The 22,323-nt window shown below is 41.3% G+C and overlaps 1 protein-coding gene across 2 annotated transcripts in view; it reads left to right on the top strand.

Moving 5' to 3' along the window:
* The first annotated feature begins 290 nt into the window (after positions 1 to 290).
* Positions 291 to 22,323, top strand: part of LOC146829460 (SWI/SNF-related matrix-associated actin-dependent regulator of chromatin subfamily A member 1) — a 1,967,301-nt gene continuing 1,945,268 nt past the window's right edge. The window contains exon 1 of one of the 2 annotated variants that reach the window (XM_085608144.1): positions 291 to 480. In XM_085608144.1, the coding sequence (XP_085464270.1) occupies positions 373 to 480 (108 nt within the window). In that variant the 5' untranslated portion in view covers positions 291 to 372. The remainder of the gene's footprint in view (positions 481 to 22,323) is intronic. The other variant, XM_085608145.1, reaches the window with a different exon arrangement.

The raw sequence follows: 22,323 nt of genomic DNA, 5'->3' as shown, positions 1-22,323 counted from the left end.
CTCATCTGCCGCTGCTGTGTGGGAAAAAACAGGAGGACAAGCAGAGCGGTCGCTCACATATGTTGTCACTTTCCAAGCGTGGTAATTTTGGCGACCCTCCTCTGCCACTTTAATTTTTCGCAAAAGCTACTCTAAAGGCACTAAAAAACGATAACGGCTACCTCAACGAAGCACTGAGTGTCTTAGTAAAGCGATCCCTTGCCATTCTATTCTGCGTAGTGACTCCTCCAGCAGCACACACCTTCCCTGACGAAGAGTCGGACAGTCGACGCTACACGTAACGAGCTGACGTCACACGTACGGACAGCACTGTCAGACCGGGCTGGCTTCTCACAGGCTAGCGCGCAGGCCGCAGTGTGAATAGAACGTTAAATGGAGGTAGCCAGCTGCTCCCCCGTAGAGATGGACGAGGAGCAGCCCTCCACTTCCCGGGATCCTCAACTGCTGGCGCAGGAGGAGGAAGCGGAGGCGGAGGGAGAGGTGAGTACGACGCCCTGCCGGGGAGAAGGTCCCAGGAGTACGTATGGCGCAGTACAGTGGACTGACCTAGCACTTCTCCGAAGTGTCAGGTGTGGATGCCTGGGAGAGGACCGTAGGTCCTGAGGGTATTTCTTGGCTTCTATGCTATTACTTGGTGTTCACGTGATAGCGGCAGTCACTGCTTTTTGCTATAAGTCCAACCTCCCTTATTATTTTATTACTAATTTCTATCACATCATTGTAATAATTGGTAGCATCTAGACACTTGGTATCAGTCGTGCACTTGGTATTAGTCGAAATCCCGCTGCGGCTAAGTACTTGTGGTATTTATTGTATTTTTGCTCAGTCCAGCTCATTAGGTTCGTCAGTTTATAATAGGCACATCCCGCCCCCCAGTATTTATCAATTTATCTGTAACAGCTTTACTTAAACCATTCACTGGTGGACGTTCGAGGTACTTAAATGTGTTTACTGGAGGTAATGGGTTTCCCCCGGGCACTAATTTGCATCAGGAATACTCCTAGCTGTGTATTGGTGGCCGTGCCACCAATACACAGCTTCAGTTATTGATTACCGGTAATGTGTTTATCACGAGACGTTGATTAGTTGGTGTCATGATAATTTTCATGGTGGTTTGTTTCTGCTCTATTTTACTCACCCCAGTGTTGTTATTCGTGGCTGTCCTGTACTCGTAGACATTTATTGCCTATACCTCTGGGCATTAATTATTGGTGTCAGTCCCTTGCCTCTATGAACTCATTTTTGAATGTTTTATGCCTCGAGTATTTCTTGGTGGACACCTTATAGCGCCTGGTATTTATTGCTGGTCACCCTGCTTCCATGCTCTGATATATATGGAGATTCTGTGTCCTTTGGTATTTGTTGGTGGTTGCCCGATAGATAGGTATTAGTATTTACTTGTGGCCTTCCTGTTTTTTGTGACTGTCAAAAAATGTCTGGGTATTGTTGGCTGTGCTCACGATAATTGCTGTTTTATGATCCTGGGGTTTGTTGTTTTATGTCCTGTGGAAGTTGGAAATAATTGCTTATGTCTGTAAATGCTTGGGGTATGTATTTGTGGATGGCTTAACTCCTGAGTGACAGCCATATAACCCTGTGAATATTGTTGTCCAGTATGCATGGGTCTTACTTTTATGTAATTGATTCTTCACTGGTGGCAGTCCTGTGTCCCAATGTTTTTGTTGGTATTAGACCCAACAACCTTTTGTATCTATATGGTGACTTATATAATGCAAACTTAACTACGAAGCAACAGACCGTTGTCAGGGTTATGTAAGTGATAGGTTTTGACATACATATATATTGGAAGCAGTTATAACTTCAGGTCTTATTTCCCAACTGCATTACCTGACTGGTATTTTTTTTTCTATGCCCTCGATTTATATATTTAGAACAGTCTTACCATTTAGCTGTTTTTTAAAGATTGTTCTGCCCAAACGTTTCTTAGTAGCAGTTACACACACTCAAAAGACTTATTGGTAGCTGTAAATAAAGATACTTAGTGGTGGTAGTCTCAAGACTCCTGAATCCCAGTTGTCTTGCTATTAGTGTGTTACCTCTCGCGGTATATTGGTAAAAGTCAACCTTAAAGTATTAGTTTTAACCCTCGCCTCGAATGGCCTCTGTGTATTTGATAGAAACATAATCAGTGATGAAAAGAGTTTGCAGGTGTTTATTGTTAACTGGCCTTGGTATCAAAATATTATAGATCTTGTACATCCTCATCTAATTTTTATGGATAGACAATAAATGCTTTATCATTTATGGAGGGGTTTGCATCTTTTGGGTGGAGACCTATATTGGATTTAGTAGAGACTAACAAATTCATCCACAATTCTTTATTCAATTTTGACCATTAACGGCCTAAACTGGTAGTATATGTCTTATTCAGGGGAGAAGGAGCACCCTCCAAAATTAATAAGATCATCTTACTCGGTTTTTCTTATATTGGGCTCATTACTGAACACAGTGTCCAGGAGATGACCTTTTATCATGGGTGCTGCTTTCCACTCTGAGTGTGCTGAAAATTGCCAAGGTCGTGAAGGATCTTAGATGTTATGAGATTGTTTATCTTTTCGAAATGAATATTTAAATTCCTGAGGAGAGAGAAATTGTTTTTTTTCGACAGCAAGGCTGGATACTGCTTCTGGTAAAATTCTATAAATTTAGCGCAAGGACCTGGGGGGTCTGTACACTAGTAGATCTGAGAAGGAGGACGTGGGTGGCATTTTTCTTGTGAAAGAAAGATTTTCACAGTCTGGGATGGAGAGGGCATAGTGGGCACATTTAACTGTATCTTTTTAAAATTATAGTAATGCCCGCTCCCCCTTATGCTCCTGATTATATGGTGTCCTTGAGGAAGTGCTTGAATAATGTCTGGCATGGAGCTATTGTGTACGCATGTTTCTGTTAAGAATAAAACTTCAAGCTGTTTGACCAAAATAAATTGAATAGTTCAAACCTGTGGCGAGATAAGGATCTGCAATTAATAAGTGCTAAATTCCACTTATCATGCCTAGACATATTAGCTTTTCCTTCCTCTGATTCGGAAAGAGAAAAAAACCCCAAAGCAGCACCAATCTCCATTATCTGTCCAAATCGGTGGACATCAGTGTTGTGAGATTATAGGCCTGAGCGCGTATAAGAATTGAGCTGAACAACTTATTTTATTTGAGGGAGTTCTCCCTGGGCCCCTCTTCCCATTCGGGTGCGGACGGGCTTGCATTTTGCGTGCCAGCGGCACGTCTGCTGCGCATCCGCATCGTATCTGCCTTGTAAGGCTGAACCAATGACACTTAGAGTGCTAACCACTTTAGTAACTCTATGGTCAGAGGTGTAAGTGCAGCTCTTTGGTCTGAAGACCAGCGCAGTTTCCCCCTTCAACAATCCCTCTTTCACAATTTAAAAAAAGTACACTCCCCACCTCTTAAATTCCGGTTAAAAAAAAAAAAAAGAGATTTAAAAAAAAATGTGCAAAGGTTAAAAATGCGAGTGTGGTGCTACGGCTCACTCACCAGTGCGCCTACCTCGCGTCTGCCATTTAAGGCTGTACCAATGACCACTAGAGTGCTAACCATCCTAGCAACTCTATGGTCAGAGGTGTAAATGCAGCACTGTGGTCGGACGACCAGCGGGATTTCCCCCTTCAACAATTCCCCATTCACAATTAAAAGTACACTCCCCATATGCTAAAATTCGTTTCAATAAACATTATTTAATTTGTTTATTGAAAAACGAATACTGTCCATGGAACACTGGTGTAATTTTTCCCAACAGTGTCATTGCATTCACATGCTTATTCCAGTCATTTCGGAATAAAGGTATTCCTAATCCTGAGACAGGACCCCGTGTGCTAAATCTGAAAATGCCGGGTAGCACACCTAATTAGTACAGGTGCTTTTTTACGCGGCGGCAGTCTGATTTTTCTTAGACATTTATTTTTCTAATGTGACTCAGGCCCCTTGTTTCATGATCTGTGCCGTCTCCAACTTTATCTGCCTGGTAGGCAAGTAGGATGAGGATTGGTTAATTTCAGGTATAATGCTCGGAAAGGACTACCACTGGGAGCTTGTAAGCAAGAGTTCCATCATTTTGAGGAAGGGGCAGTAACCCCTAGATTCTTGTTGCTATGCCTAACTGCATTTCAGTGAAAGAACATCCTTCCTGGAAAGTATGGCAAGGAAGGAGAGACAGACGTTGTCTTGGTTATGGGAGACCTAGATTGTGATTGTTAGATTGTACTGAAAGATTATTTCTTTAAAATATGTTTTATTCTAGAGTAGCTGTTTGGTCTGTCATGGTATCTGTAATTGTAATTGTAATGGTATTTGTAGAGCGCGATTGCTGCCCGTGGGCGTCCAAGCGCTAAGCTGACCAGAAAGTGACGGAGGAGGTGCTATGGTACAGTGGGTTTGTCAAACAGCCAGAATGCTTGTATGGGAGAGTTGTGTTTCACCCTTGCACATGTGCAAAGAGACTAAGGGCCAGAGATGTATGAACGCATGTTCTTGTCTCAAACCCTGCAATTTGGTAAATCACAGGGTTTGCAACGAGAAAATGTATTTTTCAAATGTACTAAATCCAGTTAACAATTTGCTAACATGTTACAGAATCGCTAAATGGTTTTAAGAAACAGTTAGAATTCAGTATTTGGAATGGCCGTGTTTTGGGCGTTTATTCCAAATAGTGTTTGCTTATGGTATGCATTATTTTTCTGCAAAGCTTCAATATTTTACTGTCTACTGAAAAGTAGTGGTAAACCATCTGGATACGGGAAGGGGGTCTCTAAGGGACCCTATCAATTCCCTTTGTAAAGGGTCCAAAAACATTTTATTTGATTAGTCAGTGGCCCCCGGGACCATTGCCTATTACTAAAATATAGTTTCCAAAGCCTTTCTTTCTATTTTTTATTTTAATACAGCATTAAAAAAAAAAAGAATCCTGTTTTTAAAAACAATCAAGGCAGGGTGGTCTGTTGACCCCAGCAGGTCATCATCTCAGTGATGGCAGTCAATAATAGTGGGTCGCAGTTTGCGACTTACCTCATTAGTATTCATAAGGTAGGTCAAATTGTGACCCACTGTTTTTCAGTATTTTGTGAACCAACTTATTTGTATAAAGGTTAGTTCATGAAACATCATAGGATTCAATAAAAGTTGATGTAAATTGCGACTGCTTTGTGCAAATCTTGTCTTAGTACATCTGGCTGTAAATGGCCCCATTGTGAGGGAGTATACACACATTATGCATGGATAGGACTGTAAACCTGTTTTACTTGGTTCTTTTACAGACCAAGTTTACTTTGGATCAGCAACAGTGTATCGGATTATGTGAACGAAAGCCTAGGCAGTACTTTGTTAAGGGAGTGTGCATGGAGACAGTGTTTCTAGTTCCCTGTGCTACCATCTGAGAATATTTCCTCCCACTCCAAAACACAGTGGGGCAGGTTTAGATGAGCTGATTCAGGTGTGCTATCTCTACAGATTTCAGATTTATAGTAAACTATTGAAGGAGTCAACTGTTTTGCTGAAAGGTAAACGAAAGATCAGCAGTGAGAACACAATCTTCTCAGAATCTCTTTAGGGTACACATTTCTCTTTGGATCAGAAGAAACGCATACAGGACTATGCCTCAATCCGATCACCTCCTGAAACAATGTGGAAAATATGTGATCCCTGCCTTACAGGTCCAGTATCTAGATCATTTCCCAGGCCCAGTATCTAGATCATTTCCCAGGTAGTTCCTAAAGACTGCTGAGGAAGGAACTGCTTTTGCAACTGTGTATTATGGATGTTATTCAAGGAATGAGTGCCTGACAAACATTTCATTTGGTGGTCATGTGTGAGAGTCTTCTACTTTGGAATGATGAAACTGTCCCACAGGTACCTCCTTTTTCAAAGTAATACCAGTACATTTGCTCCCATCTTAGCTTTGTAGCTGTCTTGCTAGTGTCCAGTGAAGGTGCCATGCTATGGGTGATATGCAGGGCAGATCATATTCTCCAGGAGCCAATTCATACAAGACATGCAAAGCTTAGACGCTGTTGGTCACAAAAATAGGGCAAGCCTTTTGAGCTGAGGTATCCGATTGGTACCTCTGGAAGTTAGGGATCGACGGGTATAATTTTCCTCTGGCCTCACCTTTTGATAATGGCAGCATAAGTACCTTGGTTGTCAGCATTTTATCGTTGTCCTCTCGCAGTTGCAACTCAGGGTAAACTGATCTAATCATTGTTTATCATCATGATATCCTTTAAGGTTAATCCCAGTGTTTCTACATAGAATTAGTTATGCTTTAAATAAATGGGGATGAAATCTTATATTTCAACCCTCATTTACATAGCTAATTCTTATCTTTGTGAAAAAAGTGTGCAATGGTGGCAGAAGTACCTGCATCCCACCATAAACTGTTTTAAATTTGCACCCAAGTTCACTTGAATGGGTCTCAGCAGCAAATTGTTGTCACTATTTGATGGTCATTAATCTCAGATTATTTTATGAATACAATTACTAGATGTATTCATTATTTGTAGTATTTCCATATAAAAAATAGCAGCTCTTTTTATCAATATGGTTTCTGTTGTTGATGGGGTGAGTAAGTGCGCTCTGAACAGTCTGGCTTGATTCCCTAAAACAGTTATAAATTACAATATGTAGTTTTTGGTGAAGGGACGCCCAGCCAGCCAAAGAAAAGGAGTACAACATAAATATAATTTAGTGGTGGGTTTTAAAAAAATACTTTTCTTTGGCTGAAAGGGCTTCTCGTCACTAAAAGCAAGGAGAGGAACTGAGACCATCACCTGTGTACTGGAGGCTTAATTAGAAAGGCATATGGAGCGCTACAGGAGGATAGAGCGCTTTCATGTAAGAAGAGGCTGTTCATGCTCCTACATCACTATCTATTATGGATGTGTGTCTAGTGGGGGAAGGTGTGATAATACCGTATTGGCCCCACCAGAAAGGCAGTAACAGCTTTTAATTACTCTTCTCATGATGCACCCTTGCTTGCGGCTCGGACTTAAAACAACAGGAGGGTAATTAACAGCCATCATTGCATGCAGGAGTGAGCGGTAACTTGAGTGTTAGATCATTACCACAAGGAGTAGTGTGTTCTGCTCAGCTGTGATTGAAACCTATTTCTGTTTTGTTTGTGTACATGGCGATCTACAGTTAACCATGATTTTCATTGGTGGTTGATTTAAACCTGTTATCTAATTCAACCAAAGATAAGTGTGGCAACGGACTATCCTCATTCAATTAATTGCGTACGTCTTGAATTCACATTTGTTGTACTCCATTTCTCCACAAACAGATACCATACCTGAATGACTTTTCCAATTAATCAGGGGATTTTAAAGTGCGCTACTGACCCTTGAGGGACTCGTGGTGGGGGGGTGCAGCTCCGAGTTAGCTGAAGAGCCAGATTGTGAGGCTTTTCCTGAAGGTATGCAGGCTAGGGGAGCGTCTGATGTTGACCAGGAGCTCCTTCCAGACCTTAGCCACGATGTATGAGAAGGCTCTTCCCCGCCCCCCCCACCCCCCCACACACTCTGGTTCTGCAGATGCACAGGGTTTCTGCTAGGGTAAGTTTAGGTATTATTATTTGAATATAACGACTTTAGATCTGTTTCAGCTTGGACTGTAACTATACTTGATATGGAGACACTGCATTTTTGTTTCATAGTCCTATGGTTTCCAAGAGAAGTCTTTGACACGTTTCTTAATCTCAAGCAGTTCTGTCCGGAAGTAACACTGAACCATATATCATATGGAGCCCTCTACTGAATTACTTTTAGGAGTACTAGGATATTTCTTTGGCTCCTGTATGCACTCAGTACATATATTACTCTGAATACTTGTCATGCTTATGCTTCTACATGCTTAGGAACCAACCATAAGCTTCCCTGAAATAGGAGCATAGAACCACATTGTTGCCTAGCTGCTGGCTCTTTTTCAGTCACTTTAGACCTCAGATAGTGTCGTTTTTATTGTACTGCTCTAGTCTTAGAGGGCCGTTATGAGACTTTGAAACTCTGTCACATAAAGTATTTTTTTTTTTTATTGGCTTTTTCAAAACAACAAAAATACCATACAATACACCCAGCCGGCATAAAGATCAATATAGGAGCTAAAAAATCAGTCTCACAAATAATAATAAAAAAAAGAAACGTGTCTCAGTAGGCCACCCCCAACAAAGAAATCAACGGGCGACCTTCGCCCAAATAATGTTGTAGAAGAACAAGTGCAACAATAATAAGAGCAGACTTCATGAAATATCCCAGAGAGGGTCAAAAACACAACCCCAACGGGCCCTTCCCATCTTATCTCTTAATGGCTATGCCTCGGGGTGGGGCCAGGTGGCGTCAACGGGACAGGACCATCTCCCGGCAGTGTCGCATTCCGACCGCCTACCGTGGCTTCCCCCACAGTCGACTCCTGCTGTCTTTGGAGCCATGCCCAAAATGGCTCCCATATATCACAGGGTCTGGAAGACAATGGCATCAATTCCCAGACCACCCCTAATTGTGTGTGCCCATACGTGATATCTCGAACCCAATCCCTAATGACAGGCACTCGTCTTCTGCCCCAATGAATCGCAACTTGCCTTTTCGCGAACAGCAACAAAAGTGCATGCAACTTACACAACTTGGGTGGTGTGTCTTTAACATATCCTAAGAGTCCCAGAGCAGGGGAGGGGGCCAACGATACATTCAGGATAGAATTTATGGAATCAAAAACCAACGCCCAAAATCCAGCAATCTTGGGGCAGTCCCATGCTATATGCAAAAATGCAGCTGAATTGCGTCCGCAGCGCCAGCAATTATCAGTGTCACGGATACCCATGTGATGGAGGCTAACTGGTGTTATATACAGCCTATGCAAATACTTAAATTGCATCAGCCTCAGTTTGTAGTTTGGGGGGAGTTCAGTCAGCTGCCCACAGCAGAAGCTCCATTGTGCATCAGTCAGAGGTGTCTCGAGATCTGCATGCCAGTTATTGAAGGACGGTGGGACCACCAATGGGGCAGTGTCTTGCATGCGTGTGTACAATCGTGTGATAAGTTTACGTGGAGATGGAGTTTACAATAAGTTTTCCAAAGCAGGTAACTGCGGCGGCACCTATGGGAACCCGTCCCATAAGGACCGACATGCTGCACGCACTTTGTGGTACAGAAAAAGTTCCGCAAATGCCACCGGTTTGCCCTCAATCGCCTCGGGGGAGGTCTGAACTCGTCCCCAGGGTATAGGTCAGCAAAGGTGATAAGGTTCTTCTCCAGAGCCCGCGATTTACCAATACTGTCTCATATGCAAGGTAGCATCGGATTATGCATCAAAGGAATCGAAGCAGCAAACAGCACCGGTATTCGTGCACGTCTTCGCAACTCCTCCATGCCCAATACAGTGCTTCAGCAGAATCTATGTCTCCCCGGGGGCGGCGGGCTTTCTGATATAATGCCTCATTAAGTGGGATGGGGGCCACAGCAGCAGTCTCCACCGCCACGTGTGGCTGAAAGGCGGTGGGGTGTACCCAGAAATGCAAGAAGTATGCCTGCGCACAGAGCGCATATAACTGCATGTCCGGCGCACCCAGACCACCCTGCCTCAGCGGGAGGGTCAGCAGGTCCCAGGAGGCTCTAGCCTGACCGCCCGCCCATGCCAAGGAGACCAGCAGAGACCTCAGGGATGTAAAAAACTGCCGAGTGAGGGAGATCGGAATATTCATGAATAGGTACAGGAATTTTGGTAATATTACCATTTTGACCAGAGCAATCCTGCCAGCAAGCGACAGTGGCAATTTAGACCACACTTTGACCTTGTCCTCTAACCATGTGACCGCACGACCGTAGTTTAATCTCCACACCTCCTGCGTGTCCCGACTTATCCAAATCCCTAGGTATTTAACCTCATCCGCCTCCCACCTAACGGGGAATTCCGATGTCATGGGTACTCTTTCACATAAAGTTGAAATCTTGTAATGACAGCACATGTGTTGGGAGAAGTGTGGAAGGGCAAAATATATGTAATACCTTTAAGCAAGGGCTTTCGCCTTAACACGAAAACCGCCAAGACATCCTGGTATTGAATCCCTAGGGTTACTCCCTGCAGCTTCTGGCAAATCCAGCCAGACAGTATAGGCTCCTGTTCCTGAACTGTGCCGAAGTTATACTCTTGACATTCCTATTGATGCAACTTTTAAAATAAGTTCCTTATTATTTTTTAAGTGACTCCAAGGGACTAAGCAATGTAGCGTATAGTTCAGACTTTTTCAGTACGATGTTTTTACGTGTTTAATAGTGAATATTTCCTAAAGGAATATGGTCCTACTTTTTCTAACATGTTTAGTCAACTTAAGTAATTAAGTACAGTCGCTGATGCAAAAGAATATTTACTTTGCTGACCAAAGATTTCTTTACGCTCAATACATGTGGTTCCAGTGATTTAACGCAGTGAACTTAGTAACAGCTAGGTTAAGTTTGTAACATGATATTCTGGCCAGTTTGTAAGTGATGATGCACAAATGTATGCATCATTCAATCTTTAAAAACTCTGCACAAAACTTAAGTAGGTTTGTAATGTGCATGCGGTCCAATTTGTGCATGTTAATTAAAAAAAATTATAATTATGGTGACTGGTTTAAGCTATTTCTTTTTTCAAACACTGTTTACATTATAATATTTTAGACCACTGTTCACAACGTATATGATCTTTAGGAAGCAATTTGAAATTTGGTGAACATTATTTAAATAAATGATATAGAAAAGCAAAAAAATGAAATTTGACTATCAAATGTGAAGTGCCATGTAGACATTAACTACAGAGACACAGTTGTGCTACTGTAGTATATTATTCATTTTTATATTTAATTGTGGTTGTTCTTTGCGGTGCATCTATTCATGACCTCTGCACAGAGTGCTGTGGAAGCATCGTTTTATTTGTGAGTTGATATCCTAAGTGGGAATCTTTGCTGTTTTTAAGATGGTGATGTCTAGTGATGTAAGCCACTATTTTCTTTCCTTGCCACTTATAGCTAGTTTATTCAGTTCCATAATGCAGCCTGAAAAATACGTGATTTACTTAACTGGGTTCTCCTTTTATATCTCATTTATCCAATTTATTTCTTGGCCTACATTGTAGAACGAAATAGAATGCAGTTTTTGAAAATTTAGAGAAGAAAATTACTTGCATTATGAGCCTTTGTCCTAAGGCACTCTTACAGAGTTTCTAGCCCATTTAGTCATATATTCACTTAACAAATATATATACGCTATGTCTCATTAAAAAAAAATGTTTAATTGAAGTGTACATTTCTCTTCTTCTTTCCCCAGAAAAGGTGAAGCAGCACATCTTGCACTGAATTATATTTCCTCTAACATTTTTTCTTTGCAGCTGTAGACCAGAGGATGGTTTTGAACTCTGCCATGTCTGTATCTGTAATATTTATTGGGCATTTGAAGCCTTCATGCATGAAAACTTTGACCTAGTTACTTAGTTCTTTTTTAACTAAAACACTGGAAAATAATATCGACTAAGAATCCAGTTGAACCATCCAGTGGCATGTTGAAATGGAAAATGTAGATAACTGAGAAGCACTGTGGTGGGGTTGCCGACAGAATACCCTAAAACTCAAGGTTGAATCATAAATAATTTTCTGATTGTAGATGTGACTTTTTTTGATTTTCCAGGATTGTCACACGTGCTTGTGGAATAAAAACTTCTGAATTTGGCCTATTGTAAGCTGTATTGATCCATCATATTTGCAAAGTATATAAACTTCATAGTCAATTATTTTGGTGTTTGTCCTTAAAGCGGTAATTGCGGGACTTACAGGTTGTGTCATCAGACCATCAACATGGTATGAATGAATCTGGAGAGTATGAAAATCTATACTTTAGAACCAGTTATGTTTGAGGATGTATAGTTCATTTATGCGTATCATATGGACGTAGGTCTTTAATATTGCCTGCAGTAGTTAAGCCCATCCATTCATGAAATAGATTTGTTCTGTAAAATATACAAACCCTGCTTGTCTTACACTGTTGTTCTTCATGTACTAATACTATCGCATAGGTTTATTATTTTGCATGTCAACATAGTTGTTGAAACATCTATGATGAACCATTCTTCCTAACTTGATCGCAGCTGAGTGCTTTGTGGCCCCATCTTCAACAGTTGGTGGAAGAGCTCCTTCTGTGTTCTGCCAGGTTTTCAGAAGCCAATTCAGTTTTTTCTGCCCCCATCATTTCACACAAGCAAAACAGGATACCAGGCTCACTCATGCGAGGATCTCCAGATCATCCAATCAATTTGGCAGTCTACCTTTTGAAAGATCGTAAAAATGTAGAACATTATCTCATTCAAGTGACTTCTCAATTTATTTATATTCAACAAACAATTGTATGTTTTAACACCATTAATTATTTACTGTATAAAGCGATTTTATCGTAAAATCTTCATCCTGGACCCTTAAAGTAGTTTTGTAAACCTAAAAACCATGTAAAATGCAATCATCTGTTTTCTTCTTTACAGCAATATAACAGTAGACTATATTGGTGCATCTAACACTGGTTAATGCTAAGAAACTGCAGCCCCCTATATGCAAAGGAGATTTTAGAATGCCCCTTGAAAGATATCCAGCCCTGTAAGATATATTCTCTTTTGATGAATGTGTTACATTGCCTTCTTCATCTACCTTTGTTTTGCTATCATTAAAGTGCTAGGTTTTTTCATTTGGGATGAAATAAGAACTTACTTGAGCATACTTTAAAACTAGTGCTGTCTTAATTCGGTTATGTTTCAAAAGTTTTCTTTTGAAAAATATTTTATTAATTACCATGCTCAGCAATACTCTGAATGTACTAAATTACATGGCTACCCATGCTAGGAATGTGCATGCATTCTCCCTCTTGTTAGTAGCTTACATGTAAATTGTGTGTTTCTTTTAACCACTCCCAATGTGTTACTGAAAGAAGCTACTTGGTGAATGCTTACTCGCCCATCCTTTGGTAGTCTGTGCCATTAGTTTAGCGGACGGAAAAGCCTTAGTTTGAGCTCTCCTCTTTTTTCTGCTGGAGTTGGAGATAGTTTTGAGAGTAAGTCAGATCCTTGAAGCCAAATTTATATTAATTTTTTGTAAGTCGTTATTGTCCAAAGCCTTGGATCCTTTTCTGGGAGCTATCTTCAGAATCATCTGACAGTTACTGGTTTAGTTCAAAGCTGGTCTAACCTCTGTGGAAGTTTTGAGGCTTCAGGGTATTAGAGCCATATAATGCATGGAAGCCTGCAATCCCAGTATAAAAGCCAGTTTATATTTATTTATAACAGGCGATTTGTGACATCCCTGGTCACCTATACTAAAGAAGTGAGGTAGCCACCCCATTACAATAACTTGATACAGTTGATTCCTGGCATCGTAGTGCCTGCTTGTTGAGGCAGCAGCTGAGGGGAAGGTAGGTCACAGACCATAATTAAAGTTGCACTTTAGAAAACTAAATATTCCTCCTTCTGATTTGTTTTTTTAGATTAAGAAAAAAGGAGATTTTTAAAGCAACATGTTAATTTGTTTCATGCTTACATAGTTACGGGAAAGATAGAATCTCTCTGCATGTTTCTATGCATTCTGAGCTACAGCTTTTTTTTTTTAAATGTGACTTGTACTATGCTGATTCTAAAGTCATTTTGCACCAAGCATCTAACTGATGTTTGGTATGTTTGATTCTGTATGAGAGATTTTAACTTTATTCTTCATGTTTACACACCTCTTATCTCTGTCATTTGAAAGTGCACCACAGCAAGGATATAAGTAGTTTGTGGGAAAGGGTTATGGTGTGACCATGGATTATAAGGAATAAGGTACCTTCGTAATACATTATAAAGATATTGGAAGTCACCTCTGAGGTCCATGACCTTATAAAGGAACTCTGCCTCGGGCCTCATTCCTCTGTATGGTCACTGAACTACTCTGTGACTTGCAGTACCCATATATAATAAGTATGTATACCTTCAGATAAATGTGATACATTTTAAGTGCTTTTGGTTGCTCAGGATCGTTGTTTTAATTTACGCCTATGCCCTGCAAAGTTAGGTTCAATTTGTGAATGTTTTAAAATAATGCAAATTAAATAATTTCAACAAGTAATCACTGTAGATTGGGAACCTGCCATTATTGATGGGTACAGTAAGAAGTGTAATTACTTATTTTATTATTTGCATGCATCAAAATTAAATTGTACATGTATTTGTATACATCAAACAACCATTGTTAACTTATTTTGTGTAGTGTTCCTCAAAGTCCTGTTCAGTGAGGCCTCTTGCTGTCACATAGTTTGTATTGGAAAACGCTAACGGATTTATGAAAATGTATTGTTAAAATACACACTATCTTCTGAAGGTTAACTTTTCACTTGTACAATGTAACAAAATCAAGTTGTCTACAGCGCTCAGCCACCCTAAAGTTCCTTGTTGCTAAGATGATAAAAAGAAGTTTTAAAATGTTCAGTTTATGGTTGTGCAGTGGACAGACTGAGCAAAAACCAGATCTTTGAATTTTTTTGTACAAGAATAGTATCGGTATTTCAAAGGTAGCCAGACTGCAAGTTTTCTTTTCTTAAGCAGGTTACTACATCTTTTATTATATATGTTAAAGAACCACAAAGTTAAAGTATTTTTTTTTATAATTGTTTTTCAAGAAAGTACTATGGCATCCTACTTCTTTTTTGTATCTGTTAGCCAAATAAACATTCAGCCATGTTCTCTTTGCCAAATTTCAATGTTTGAATACAGTCCCATCTTAGTCCTTTTTTATGTTGTACGTGTACTAACACGTATAGTAATTGTATGTATTACATGCCTGCTATAATTTGGTTACATTGATTTGTAGCCTTAAATGCAATGTATGTGTGTTTTTTTTTTTTTTTTTTTTTTACCATGATGAATAATCTGCACATAGAGATAAGAATGTGAGCACAGCTTATTGTTGGGTGGATTCATAGTTCCTAGTTAGATACATTTATATTTAGTGAGGAGTGTTTGGTTTTTTAATTAAACTACTTGCTATAAAGTATTGTTTCATTCACTTCAATTGCCTTTTAGCTCAATAAAAAAAAGAAATTTACATTGAAATTAAGTCCATTGCTGATGCTCTTGGCCCATGACAAGTAGTGCCCCCCCACAGTTTGTGTCGCAACATCGAGTATACAGCATCGATTTTGCAACTACATCCATGACCACCAGATCATCAAAGGTAAGTAAGGTAAGTAACATCATTACATTTATTAGTGAGGGTCAATTAAAAATAGATATATTACATGAAAGGGGAGTGTATTTTTTAAATAAAAAAAGGAAGTGTTTGGATAATATATCCTTTACACATTTTGTTTTACTTAAATTAATTGAAATTCATATTTTAGTACAGATAAGTGCCATTCAAATCATAAACACATTAAAATGGCAAACCTATTTGGATTGACAGAAAAGATGATACATGCACGGTCTCTCCTCTGGTGTATATATAATGTGCAAATTTGATTTTTTTTGTTTGTTTTAGAATTGTAACTGAATTAGGTCTTCTTTAAAGTCAGATTAAGTAATTCATCAAAATAACAAAGATGCATTAACATTCAGGTTGCTATAAGGATTAGGTTTAGTATGACTAAAACATAAAATAATGTAAATTACATAATGAATCCTGGTTGGGGATAGTATTAGCATGGGGGTTAAGAGTAATTATCCAGTTCACTAAAAGAAATCCAGGTAATTCAGAGTTAGGTTAAGGGATAAACCTAAGGTAAGTTAAAGGCAATTTAATGTGATGAAGCTGTTAGTTTTCGTATTGAGTTAAGATGAATAAAATATTACTTAGATTAAAAAAGGGTTGTAGTTGTAGTGAAGAAAAGCCATTAATCGAATTAAAGTCTAATAATAAAAAATTAAGCAAATCCAGGGTTAAATTGGTAGATTTGGTATAGTGGTAAAACATACAATGACAATTTAGTGATCGATGTAGTGTCACCAATATAGTTGAATGTTAAAATAAACATAGCGGCATACAACCCTATTGCAAACATGTTTTATTTTCCATTATATGGTACAATTTAACATATGCTTTAAATACATTCTGCCAGGTTTATTTTATGGCACACTGTTAAACCTATTTCTCAAATCTGCTTCTTCCAAATAAGTTATTCTTTCTAGATAAATGTTTGATTAAAAGGTTCTGTACTCATGAATATTTTTGATGTACCTTTCAGTATAATTGCCTAATCTACTGTTGCAAATAACCCAGGAAATCAACTGCTTGCTTATTATTTGGAAGAGTTTTTCAGGTATGTTTTCAAAGATGAGTCCTTAAATTGCACATCCTATTTTTCAGGCTGCATAAGTTAAAGTGCTTACCAGCAGTGGTGCAGGATCAAGGAAAAGTGGCTATGAGGATTATCACCTTTGTAAACAATAAACCCCACTTTATGTATTCATAATGCTATTTGTTGACGTAGCATACAATCCGGTTTTAATGATTATGCTTAAATAGGGTTTGCTGACCGCATGAATTTAACTTTTTGCTGAGGCTTTGCAAATGAGCATATGATCCTAAATATTCTTCGTTATAATGCGTTCTAACTTCTTTCATCCCTTCCTTCCATCTCTATTCAGTTGTTTCCCCTCTGAATCCTTTCACCGTCAATGCACACCAATAAGCTTTCCTGCAAGTAACATTTTTTCAGAATCATAAACCGATATCTAGCACGGTATATTACGTCTTCCACTTTCCCTTTTTATGATGTTGTTGGTGAAGGAGATTCAGTTTTACAGACATTAATTTACTTGATTAGTTATTGTTTTTTTAACAAGTCTAATGCTGGCAGACTTACTCTTACTGGGACAGAGGTCTAAATTTCAGTAGTTTGAAGCAAGCTTTTTCCCTCGACCAACTGACTACAACCCTTCAGGTGGTCAAGGTCGAAAATTGAATATACTTCCAAATTCCTTTTTGGCCTAAAGATGGGCATGGCCTCAAGCCGAAAACATGGCTAGCAACAAATGTGGTCCTGCATTGTCCTAACATGTAGCCTAATGTCTAGAGATGCAGGGCCCTACATATGGATCAGGCCTGAGCTGCTGTTATAGCTAATACCAATCCCAAATTCTATCTCTGATGCTTTGGAACCATATGTGATCTTCCTAAAATAGCCAACTAGGTCCCACCTAGGGTGGTGAAAGTTTGCAGCCAGAGTCCTCTTATTGTAGGTAAGTGTCTTTCCAGACCCACACTGTGGAATTTATCCCACTGATGGGGCATGTCAACTTGTGCCTGCTACAGTATCAGATGCGCTTCTTTGTGGCCCTCATAAAGACACATGATAGGTAAATTCTTTAAATTTATTGTTTTGGGGCGAGTGAAAAATGAGTGTTGTGAGATGAGATTGATAAAAGGGAAATGTAAATAAGGGTGGGAATTGTGAGCGATAGGCTAGGGATAGTGTTGTGGGAGGCTAAAGCAAGGGAGGGATGAAGGTGACACGAGTTCTGGTTGTGGAAGAGGAGAGGTGAGTATATGGAGTAGGAAAGGGAGGGTAAGCACGATGTAGTGAGTAAAGAAGAGGGAGACTCTGGAATTTCACAAGGGACATAGGAAGGTTCTTGACAGAGGAAATAGAAGGGGAAGAGTATGTGGAGAGGGTTGAGATGGATTTGGGCAACGTTGAGAAATGAGAGTATAAACGTAAAGCTGATAGGGAGGATTGATAACGGGGCATGTGTCGACCAATAGAGTTTAAGGGAGAGGTAAAGGAAAGAGCAGAGGCTGTTGAAGCACGGATATTTGTGAGAGGTTATGGGTGGACTGGTCAAAGGGAACGTAGTTTGGGAAGTGAGTAGACCTACTTGTATGAAAGAGGTGCCAGAATACAATGGAGGAAATAAGAGCTGGAGGTAGGATAGAGGGTGTGTGGTGGTTGTAGGGGTATGGAGTGGGAAGTGGTTGAAAGGGATCGGGTCAAGGGTGAAAGATAATGTTTAGTGGAGTGTTGAAGAAAGGCTTTTACAGAAGGGATAGAAGAGAGGGGTTGGTTGAGGAAATTATAATTGGAAAGAACTGGAGCTTGAGGGGGCTAGGTGTAGTTGGGAAATAGATCGCCGAGTGCAGTAATGAAGGAATGTTGCAGGAGTGTGAAGATATGCTGCTGTTCTGAGGTGCTGTTATATCTGTGTGGGATGTTGGGTAAATGCTCAAAGTTTGTATTTGTAGGAGGGTGAAGCTTTAGGGGTCAGTGGGTCAAAGGGAAGAAAGGGAGTGGGGTGGAGGGAAGGGAGATGCATGGAATATTGGAAGGTGCCATAGGCATTGGCATACAATCTAGATGTGTTTTTATTTGCATTTGTAATTTACATGCATTTTCTTGTCTCTCTAGGAGAGGCTTGGTAACTGGTGTGAAATCTGGACAGTTCAATCAGTGTGAGAAGTGTGGAATCAGTAGATGTATAATTGTTACATTGTGGTCCGTATTGATGTTAATCAATTTATTAGTAACAAGATGATAGACAGGATTGTTAAACAGCCTGTTTTTTAATTGTTTCCTAAAAGTCAAGTGGTCCTTTATTGTGAGCAGTCTGGCTGGTAGGGTGTTCTTGAGGTCCACAGCCAAGACTGAGAAGATGAGCCTCTTATTCTTAATTTCTTGAGAGGTATTTTAATGACTAGGAGGTACATTCTAGATTGTAAAGGGCTGATATTTGTGAGCTTTGGCTTGGAGAAATTCTAGGCCTCACCATGAAAGTCTTCTGTGCATTGCATAGTGCTTTGAACTTCATGTGTTGTTAAACTGGGAGCCAATGAATCTTGTGTAGTAATATGAGTATATGTAATCTATGTGGATTGTGTGTAGCAGCAGTCTAGCTGTTACATTTACGACCTTTGTGGTCTTCTAAGGTATGCTGGGTGCCTAGGAGTAGGACATTTTGCATATTCAGGGTGTGAGAGGAATACATTTGCTGTAGGTATGGGAGAAAGTGTTTTGTGTGTAAGTGGAATAAACAATTTATGGACCTTTTTTTTTTTTTTGTATGGGTACAGGGTGTGCGGCCATGGTTAGCTCTGTATTTCATGTTTTTTAAAATTGATTTATTTTGACACATTTGGTTGTATTAATTGAAATTCATATTTTAGTACGGATAAGTGCCATTCAAATAATAAACACATTAAAATGGCAAACATAATTTGATTTACAGAAAAGCATTAGTTTTTTTTGTAATTGAATTTGGTCTTCTTTTAGGTCTAGATTAAATAATCATCAAAATTACAAATAAAGATACATTAACATTCAGATTGCTATAAGGATTAGGTTTAGAAAACATAAAATAATTTAAATTACTTAACGAATCCTGGTTAGGGATGGTAGTGTGAGGTTAAGAGTAATTAATCAGTTCACTAAAATGTAAAAAATATTTAAAATCCTGGTAATTCAGAGTTGGGCTTAGGGATAAACATAACGTAAGTTACAGGTTAACGACAATTAATGAAGTTTTTGCCAGGTCAATGGTTTTGGTGCCTATGCCGCCACAAACCTGTCTGCACTCAAAGTGGTTGCAATGAGCCAGCCCAAAGAGTCTTCCTTTCCTAGGGAGACCTTTTTCCATCAGCACTTTCTTACGCTTTACAGATAAGAGCTGCAGTATGCAGTGCTGTAAATGTTAACCACTCATGTTTTTTTTTTTTTTTGAAAATATCTTTATTGAGCATCAGACAACAATAGTGAACAGTTACATTTTGTATGCATGCGTCATCTGTGCATTTTTCTGAGAATAAGCCACGATCTGGTATCCCACTGACAAAGATCCGCCCCTCCATCGATGAGGCACACCCCATCCCACATTGTCAATGGTTATCAGCAAATGAGACACTCAACTAATAACCCAAGTGGCATGTACCACACCTACAGAGAGCAGATCAGTATAATATGCAATGCAGCCCTACCCCAACAACCACCCCCCTCCCCCCACACGAACTAAGAACTTTGGTGCCGCTGCTCGGGAGGGCCACCCCCGCCGATGTAACTGCGGCAGGCGCTCACCCAGCTCCGATACCCCCACCTGGGGGGGTCCGTACCGACGAAGAGGAGGAAGGGGAAAGGAAGGGGGGAGGAAGGGGAGGAGTCCGCGGTGGGAGGGGGAAAATAAAAGCAGGGGGGGAGGTGAAAGGACCCCCAGAGGGAAGGCAGAAGAGTGGACAGGGCGGCAAGCCCCCCTGGGGGGGGGGGGGAAGAGAGGGGAAGGAAAAGCCAGCCCATGAGCGGGGCCAGGAAGGACCCCTACGCTCAGGAGACAATCGAGATCCCAGAGAACAAGGGGGGTTTACCGGTGCATCACCCACCCAGCTCCGCCAGTGCCAAGCGACCCCCCCCCCCCCCGCCTTTATACATCCACCCCACTAACTCGCAGAGCAGTTGGTGACCCTGCGGGGTCCGGGGCTACTATCGCCTTGAACTGCTCCATCAGTTGAGCCCATTCCAGTGCCATCGGTCGTTTCCTCAGGCCCCTGTATTCCTCCTGATATAAAGCCTCCCGTTCCGCCACTGCCCATCTGCCCACCTCCTCGCGCCAGGCCTCAATTCTCGGCGCCCGAGCTGCCTTCCAGCGTTTTGTTATCATGCGCTTCACCAGTATCAGGACCAGCCCTGCGAATCTACGCATTAGCTTTGCCTTTTTGGGGATAGGAAATAATCCGAGAAGACAGGCTTCAATGGTGTCCCAAGGGGTGCGTCCCGTCACCACGGCAAGCTCCCGCGTCACCTCCCCCCAGAACTCCCGCAGCTTGGAACAGTTCCACATCATGTGCAGAAAGTCAGCGTCTGACGCATGGCACCGCGGACATGCTGCCGATGCAGAGGGGTACATCTTGCGTATTGTGGCCGGGGCAAGGTATGCGGCGTGTAGTATAAACAACTGAATAGTCTTCAACCGACAGTTCCGTGAGATTTTTCTGGGATGGTTTAGCATTCGAGTCCACTCCCCATCATCCAGATTCCGACCCAAGACCAAGTCCCATTTCTGTCTAACATGACTCAGTGAGACTGATAAATGCTCCCTCAGGCCGCGGTAGAGCCAGCGCACTAAATAACGCCCATGACCCATAATGTGTAAGGACCTCAATAATTGAAAGGTTGGGGGCTCCGCGCGATCAGCAAACCAATAGGTGCGAATATAACGTATTATGGTTGCATGGGTAAGGAACAAGGCGTCAGTCACCGAATGAGCATGCACAAACTCCTCATGCTGCATCAACTGGCCATCAAGAAAGAAATCCCCAACCGATTCCACTTCCTCATCAGTCCGTCCCCGCAACTGGGCCTGTGTCAGCACCCCCCTTCAAGTCGGTAACCTGCAGAGGGGGACCTCTGGGGCGTACGGGGACTGGATCCCCGCCATCCTCCCTGCCCGCTTCCAATACTGGAATGCTACTCTCCACAAATACGGTGGATCGCGCAATTTCGGGGCCCCAGGGCATAATTGTGACTGGAGTGTCCCCCTTCGTAACTGCTCTGGGGTATAGCCAATTTCAAATAGGTTTTTCCCCGCTAACCAGTACGCCAGCCATTGCAGCTGTCCCGCAATACAATATGACCTAAAATCTGGTGCCCCCATGCCACCGAGCATGGTAGGTAGCTGCAGCTTTGCCAAACCACCCATGGTTAAGTGCATTTCTTTAAGAATAAATACATTTCCTGGCTGTTTGCTGTGCTTCCTTGCATACACACATGTCCGGTCAATCAATTGATCAGGGATTTGTGAAGCGCACTACTCACCCGAGAGGGTCTCAAGGCGTTGGGGGCGATGTTGGGCAGCTCCGCGCCAACCAAGAAGCCAGGTCTTGAGGCTCTTCCTGAATGCTTACAGTGTGGGGGTTCGTCTGATGCTGAAGGGTAGTTTGTTCCAGGTCTTGGCTGCGATGTAGGAGAAAGCTCTTCCTCTCGTTCTGGCTTTCCGGATGCAAGGGATTTCGGCCAGGGTGAGGTCGGCGGAGTGGAGGTTTCTCTTGGGACTGTGGAAGGAGGTTTTTAGGTCTCGCCTAGCGTTGCTGCGCACATGGATAGCTCGCTCAGCGAGATTTAATGCAGATGAGTACTTTTACAAAAGGGCTTTAAGCCCCGCCCCTCTTTCACCATGGCTGGCGTCACCGTTTATGCTAAACAGTGGCCAGCCATTGGGAAACAGCTATGTATGTTGCCTCCCTTTGGCTTTTTGGGACGTCCCAGTTGGACTGTCTCGACTGCTTTCCGTTTGTCGTAAACATTTTCTTCTCTTTATGGGGCCATGCGTTTCAAACACATGG

Source organism: Triturus cristatus, chromosome 5_2 (genome assembly GCF_964204655.1).
Source record: "Triturus cristatus chromosome 5_2, aTriCri1.1, whole genome shotgun sequence".
Classification (NCBI taxonomy): domain Eukaryota; kingdom Metazoa; phylum Chordata; class Amphibia; order Caudata; family Salamandridae; genus Triturus; species Triturus cristatus.
The sequence above is the reverse complement of the archived record's forward strand: the minus strand, read 5'-3'. Positions and strand labels throughout refer to the sequence as shown.